This window comes from Alligator sinensis, unplaced genomic scaffold, assembly GCF_000455745.1.
Source record: "Alligator sinensis unplaced genomic scaffold, ASM45574v1 scaffold337_1, whole genome shotgun sequence".
NCBI lineage: Eukaryota > Metazoa > Chordata > Crocodylia > Alligatoridae > Alligator > Alligator sinensis.
The window spans coordinates 666,497-673,289 of NW_005841927.1; the positions used below are offsets into that span (position 1 = coordinate 666,497).

Here is a 6,793-nt window from a genome sequence, read left to right on the forward strand (position 1 = left end):
GTCTAGCTCAAAGGTTGCAGTGTACTAGCCACTGGGTCAGCCTTGGCACAAACCCTTTGTGCTGCTCTCCCTGGCATGCCCTGCACCCCCCTCCCCCCAGCTGTGACTCCCTACCCCACTACCTGAACCACAAGGCAAACCCCTGTGGCCTAAAGCCAACTATTTGCTCTGTAATCATCATCCACTGTTAAGGTAACACCCCCCACCCCCGCGCTGCTGCAAGGTGAGCCACCAACAGATGGGTGGATCCCCTCTTTGCTGCCTCGAAAGCAATGGAGTGCAAGCTCCGAAGTGGCGCTCACACCCGTTTGGTCCCTCTGCCAAGACGTGGCGCGCGCAGTACTTACGTCTTCGTTCGTCGTCAGGTTGGAGGCGACTAGGTAAGTGTGAAAACCTGAGAGGCCCAAAATAGACCAGACTGAGAAAAAACAGATCACCAGCTCCAGCACAGTGGAAAGAGAGTCAAGGAAACCCCAGGCTTGAACCCACGCAGCAGGGAGAGCCCTGTGGTCTGACTACAGGAGAGCCTCATGCTGGAGATGCTGTCCGTGGAGAGGCACACAAGGCTGTGACGTGCCCAAAAGGGGCTGGATGGGAGGCCTGGAGAATGCGCATCCTAACCCCAAGGGAAAGCACCTGGCCTGCCCCTAGCACGGAGAATGCATCCCCTTAGCGCAGAGAAGGCAGGCCGGTCCCTTCCCCTCACTGCCAGCGCGGCTCCAGGACCCCCCACCTGGGTGCAGCTCACCGCAGCCAGTTCAGGGACATCCCCTGCTTTTCCCTGTATCCCCTCCCACGCCAGAAGCCAGCTCGCCTTCCAAACCCAAGTCAACGGTGAGCGGCTGTGTGCTGAACCCAGGGTCTCACTAGCTACGCAGACAGAGAAGCCTGCCTTCTGCCTCCCAGGAGGAAGGAGAGGACATCGACAAAGATGTGGAAGGTACATTGAGGTGCCCTGATGGAAAGGCTTACAGCATGTTGCAGGTGAGTGCGACCCTCCCCAGATCACTACAGCTTTAGGGTTCTTCCCCAGCGCCCTGCCCGATCCAGGACCATGTCAATATGCAAAGAGGAGACTAGCCCAGAAAGCCACAGGCACCAAAGGATATCTGGCTGGCGTTGCCTTCAGAGTGTCGAGGAATCCTTGTCTCTGAGAGCCTGCGAATTGAATGGGACAAAGCACTAAGTTCACGAAGGCAGCTTCCCACGTCCAGCCATCCTGTTCTGCCTTGGGGTACGTGCCCATCCCAAGAGGCTTCACGGATCTGCCCAGCCAGCTACAAAGCTTCAGCCACATGGAGCCTCTGAGAAATGCTGGGCTGCAGCATGTGCTCAACAAGGTTTGGGACTAAATGAGGCCAGGCCTAGGCATGAATGGCAGATGCATACACACAGACCCACCCTCCAACCCACTGCAGCCCCAACGCGAACTTATTTGCCATACAGATCCACAACGCAATCACCAAACTCACAAGGTTTAGGGGTTTACAGCTCACTGCAACCCTCAATCTGGTTCACCCAGGTGATGGAGCGGCAGAAGACCCGGTATCCAGCTAGTCTGACGTGACCTAAGAAGCTGCTTTTCAGCATACGCTAAATCAGGTGCCCGCAGCGAAGGCTCCCAGGAGGGGGGCACGCAGTACTTACGCAGAGTGATGTGGGTGATGACACAAGCAAAGATGAAGGCCGTCAGGAAGGAGAGGGAGAGGATGAAGGCGTAGAAGTAGCGGTAGTTGCGCTTCCCCACGCAGTTGCCCACCCAGGGGCAGTGGTGATCAAACCGCTCTGAAACCGGAGAGGGAATGACATTAGGGAACCACGTGTCCCACGCACCAGCCGAGCGCCAAACCTTCGGCAGAGCCTCTGTGAATCCAGGGGCTGCAAGCAACCCTTTGCCACCTACTTGATCCCAAGCTTTAAGTCCAGAACATACTAACAAAGGACGCTCTCACTGAACTGATACAGGGCTCTGCAGCCCATGCACCTTTAAGGTCTATTAGACTGGAAAGGGATCCCAGCCGGAAGCCCCTTCTGTCTGAATATAGCTTTAGGCAGCTACTGTCACTCGCAGCATCTGTAGCTGCTGCAATGGAAACAAAGAGCGTAATTCTGTTCTAATTTGTTTGTTTTGTGCCTCCGGCGGCACCGTGTGCGCTCAGCTCCGCCAGCCCCGGTGCGTCAGACAGCTTCCTCCGTTTGTGCAGAGAAGGAAAGCATCTTCAAACATCAGGAAAATCACATTGCAAAGCCTCAAATGTTGGTCGGGATCCCAAGACGTGATCTGCAGAGAGACCCTTCTGCCTCTCCAGAAGGAGCTAGATCCCTGGGGGGCTGAGGTGCCTGCAGCAGCAGTGCTGGTGACACCAACACACGAGTCACTGCCACCGCTGAAATGCAGTCCTCCTCTGGTACAAGACTACTGGATCCTACACCGCCCATGACCACACTACACAAAACAGACTTCTGGGGTGAAAACACCCCATCGAGCTGGGGCTCAGAGGGGACTGCAGGGAGCCAGGTGGGAATCTGCCAGGGCACAAAGCTTGCAGTCTTGCTCCCGCAAAAATGGACCGGAGCCATGACAGGCCCAGGCTGCATCTCAGCAGCATATACTTCTGCTGAGGGGTTGCTCCAGAAGGGCCTAAAGAGGACAGACGCAGAGTCCCGAATGGCCAGAAATGGCTCCCAGAAGCATGCCGGGTTCTCCTGCAGGGCTCTGAGCACAACAGCTGACCGTGCCACGCAGTAGATGGGCTAATGCTATGTATCCCCTTCCGCAGAACTGCCTCCTGCCAGCCATCGGCTTCTCAAACACCCTGCTGGCACCCACCCCCCTTTTAGACGGGGCTGGAGATCTGGGGACAGCCCCTGGGTCAGTAGGTCCATCCGTTCCCAAGCCACTGCAGCTCTACAACGGGGAAGACTGGATCGGGAGCCTGCATTCAGACAGGGCTCCAGCCAAGGAAGGGCCTGTGATCAGCAGACTTGCCGTTCGCCTCAGTTTCATCTACGTTCTGCAGTTCTGCCAGCCGAGCTGTGCCAGACAGGAGTGGGGAAGACCACGGCCCGTGGCTGGCAAACCCCAGTGGGGGGACAGCCCTGGGAAGAGAAGGCTTCTGCCATCAGGGGAGCGGCTGTAACGGGCAGCAGGAAAGCTCCTGCAGACGGCAGAGCTGCCTCCACACCAGGCCCTGGTGCCGCAGCGCAGGTATGAGGGGCTGTAGCAGGGACAAGCCCATACGTTCCCCAGCCCTGCCAACTTTGTGAGCCAGTCCTTTAGACTCTAGCCTAGGTCAAGGACTTCCCTGCCACACACCCAGATCCCACGCTGTCCCCATGCCTGGCGAGGGGGTGGAATATACCCACAACTTGCAATCTCCAACTTTCTCCCCCCCAGGGGAGGGCAGAAGGGTGAAGACGGAGGCTGGCTGTGCCCTCTCCTTCACTGTAGCCAAGCAGGGGTTGAGAGAACAGGGTAGCACTTCACAGAGAGATGCTTGGAGGCGAGTTGAAACAAGAGGTGGGACTGTACTGATGAAACCCTTCCTACCTGGCACCACTGTTAGCGTGCTGTACCCTGGCCTGGCACTGTGTGCATGTGAGGCCAGGCGGAGGTGGGAGAGACTCCCTCCTAAACTCTTATTTTTCTTTCCAAGCCTCTTGAGAGGAAGCAGAAAAGCCTTCGCTCAAGGGCCCAAACTAGCAGTTCCCAGGTCGAGGTCACCGCACCTCTGGCAGATTCACAAGCCCCATGGAAATTCTTCCCTACGAGCTTTTCTAGGAGCGGGCTAGCGGACCCCAAAAGCCTGGGACCCGCTGGACTGCTCCCTATGCCCAGTCCCCTCGAGGGGGCATGCCCGGTCTCCAGCCCTGGACTTACCTACGCAGTTATCGCAGACGCTGCAGTGGGAGGTCCTGGGGGGCCGGAACATTTTGCAGGTGTAGCAGTACTTCAGTTTCACCACGTACTTGTTTATGACCACTTCCATCGTGCGGGCGGGCGGGCGGTAGGTGGAGGTGCCCATGCTATCTGCGGGGCAGAGAGGAGGGGACAGGCAGGCTTACACAGGGGAAACCCAGGTCTGCCAGACGCGCCGAGCCGGGGGGCTTCCCACCTCCTCGGGTCGGCCGTGTTCAATCCCACCCCAGTCTGGAAGCCGACGTGCTACAGAAATACTGAGCGTTTGGCAGCTGTGCCTAGTAGCACCGACACTGCTCTGTGCCACAGGGGGAAAAAAGGGGCTCTCTAACACGTCCCGACCAGAGGAAGTAGCGCTGTACGCGAGAGCACACAAGACTTCGACAACGGTCCGTGCAGCACGGCTACCGACGCCAAGAAACGGCCACCTCAGACAAGCGCGATCTACAGCGTCCCCAGCAAGGACCTGGCACCAGCAGCACAGCTACGGCGAGGGAAGACCTGGCACTGCCCTGGGGATCTGGGGGCAGGCTGGCGGTGCATCTTTTGGCTGGGAGTGCGGGTAGAAGAGCTCGCTCCCACCAGCTCCCGAGTTCGGGGCATTTTAAGGACACGGCCAGATGGATTTGCGTGCGCTGGCACCCGACGAATTCCAGGCCTGTCGCCAAAGGTGCCCGAGCTCCACAGCGCAGCAGCGGTGGTGCGTGGAGGAGGGCTTTAGAAACGCACATGTCGCTTGAAGGAAAAAAAGCACTGCCTGGAGATCACAGCAAGGAGCACATGACACAAGCAGTTACCAGGGCTGCAAAACCACGGCTCTGACCGTTTCAGGCCCATTAAGGGGAAAACGAGCGCGTTGCATGAAGAGTGGCAGCTGACACGGCAGGCAGCACCTGGCAGTAGGTATTTTTAAACAGCAAGCGAAACAGCCCAAGATAGCCATTTTGTGGGTGTCTGAAAGCCGGCGACCTGAAATTATTCTCCTACGACCGCTTTCAGGGATGACAGATTTCAGAAGTCTCACACTAGCTTTGCTCGCACGCCTGTTACTCGGGAACACGCGCACGGGCCTGTGACACAGCTGTCGCAAGCACAGGCGGGCACTCTGTTACTATACCAACCCTCGTCCCCTCCCAAAACACGAGCCATGGATACAGGGCCCGCAGGCAGAGCAGGCCGGTGGCAAGTCACGACTCTCCACGGCACCGGTGCCTGAAGTCATTATTCCGAACCCTAACATTGTTCATCTGCAAAATAAAACGTCCGGCGTGAGCACGAGCTGGAGCTACACATCTTAACCTGGTTTCGCCCAAGAGGAAGATTCCTCTGGACGACGTGATAATCACTTCACGTGAATTAACAGCTTTGCCGCAGAACACAACACCGGGCACCCCGACACCTCGCCTGGCTCGACATTAAGGACGTGGCGTGACGGAGGGCCGTGTCCCTCGCACCAAGGCTACGCAGCGGTTACGGGGATCGGGGAGCTCGCGAGAGGGAGCGGTGTGCAGTGACAGATGGCGAGCGGGGGCTGAGCACAGCGCTCCGCGGCGCTGCGGGATGTTCTTCGTTTACGCGGAGGCTGGGCTTTTCAGAGCTGCTGGAGGGAGTTAAGTGCCCGAGTCTCCCTGGAATTGAACGGGAGCGGGCACGGGACTGGCCCGAGTCTGGCTGGAAAGTGTAGGTATTAGGTGCGCCGACGGTGCTCGCGTACTCGCGGGAACCCCACAGACAGCATGGCAGCAGGGTCGGTAGAGAACACCGCACCTTCTCCCCGCCGCTACAGCGGAGCCCGTCCAGCATCCGCACGCGGCAAGCGGGACGAGACCCCAGCCTTGGAGACCCGAGTCCAGCCCGAGACTGCGGGATCAGTGCCGCCGTCTGCGCAGCACCCACGACAAATCCCCGCTCCCGGTACCACAAGCAGGTCTGAAGCTGGCCCGGGAGTCTGCAGGAGTGCAACCCTTGCAGAGGTGGCCCGGAGCCTGACACCCGCCTCCTTTCCCCCGCAGAGCTCACACAGCGGCCTGTGGCTGCCTCCACCTTGTCCTGGGAAGGCCACAAGCAACACCCGGGAAGCGCTGGGGGGGAAGACAGCGCTAAGCGGCTCTCGACCGCGGTGCGGCCTCCTGCACGATTTGACAAGCCAGGCGAATGGTCCCGAAACGTGGAAGGGGAACGGAAATGGCAATACACCGAACGGCCCGAGAAAGCAATACGGCACAGCTCTGCGCATCCGTGCGCCGGCCTGCGAGCGGATGGGCCAAACCCAGACGCGCGGACACAGACGGGTATTTTCTGGAGAGCGCCGGACGCATGTAGCAAGTGTCCCCTGTCGGTTTGGCCGAGCCACTGACCGCGAAGAAAGGCTACCTGCTTTCTAGCTGGTTTCTTTGGCTCCGGGGCGAACCGGCAGCAACGGGACCGGAGAGGCTGCACCCCCTCGCACGCTCACAGCAGACCCGGTGGCAGCATCACCTGGGAGCCGGGCGCTGTGCACGTCCGCACCTGTTCTGGGCCGGCGCCACCTCCGCTCCTGGACCAGCTGCTCCGTCGCGCGCCAGCAGCACGCCCAGCCTCTGTCCCGGCCTTGGCCTCGGCCTCCTCCTCCTCCCCCCGGGCCCGTCTGAAGCCAAGCGGGGCTGAAGCAACCCGGGCTACCGCACACGCGCCCCGAGCAGCCAGCGCTTTGCAAACGCAACCAGGCGCGACGAGGCTGGCATCGCACCCGTTTTACAGAGGGGGAAGCCGAGGCAGCAGCGACCTGGAGTCCCGAAGCCGCGGAGAAGGAGCCGAAGGGCTCGGGACCCCTTCCCTCCCCTCCCCGCAGAGAGAGCCCCCCGCGCCGCCTCACCGATGCGCTTCTCCAGGTCG

General features: G+C 59.7%; 1 protein-coding gene across 5 annotated transcripts in view; it reads right to left on the reverse strand.

The window, feature by feature from the left end:
- ZDHHC18 (zinc finger DHHC-type containing 18) overlaps positions 1 to 6,787 on the reverse strand; it is a 15,093-nt gene extending 8,306 nt beyond the window's left edge. For all 5 annotated transcript variants that reach the window (XM_006019242.3, XM_025198667.1, XM_006019244.3 and 2 more), the window contains exons 1-5: positions 6,774 to 6,787; positions 3,881 to 4,030; positions 1,648 to 1,785; positions 1,110 to 1,158; positions 348 to 450 (exon numbers count right to left, since the gene is read on the reverse strand). In XM_006019242.3, the coding sequence (XP_006019304.1) occupies positions 348 to 450; positions 1,110 to 1,158; positions 1,648 to 1,785; positions 3,881 to 4,025 (435 nt within the window). In that variant the 5' untranslated portion in view covers positions 4,026 to 4,030; positions 6,774 to 6,787. The remainder of the gene's footprint in view (positions 1 to 347; positions 451 to 1,109; positions 1,159 to 1,647; positions 1,786 to 3,880; positions 4,031 to 6,773) is intronic.
- Positions 6,788 to 6,793: the final 6 nt, after the last annotated feature.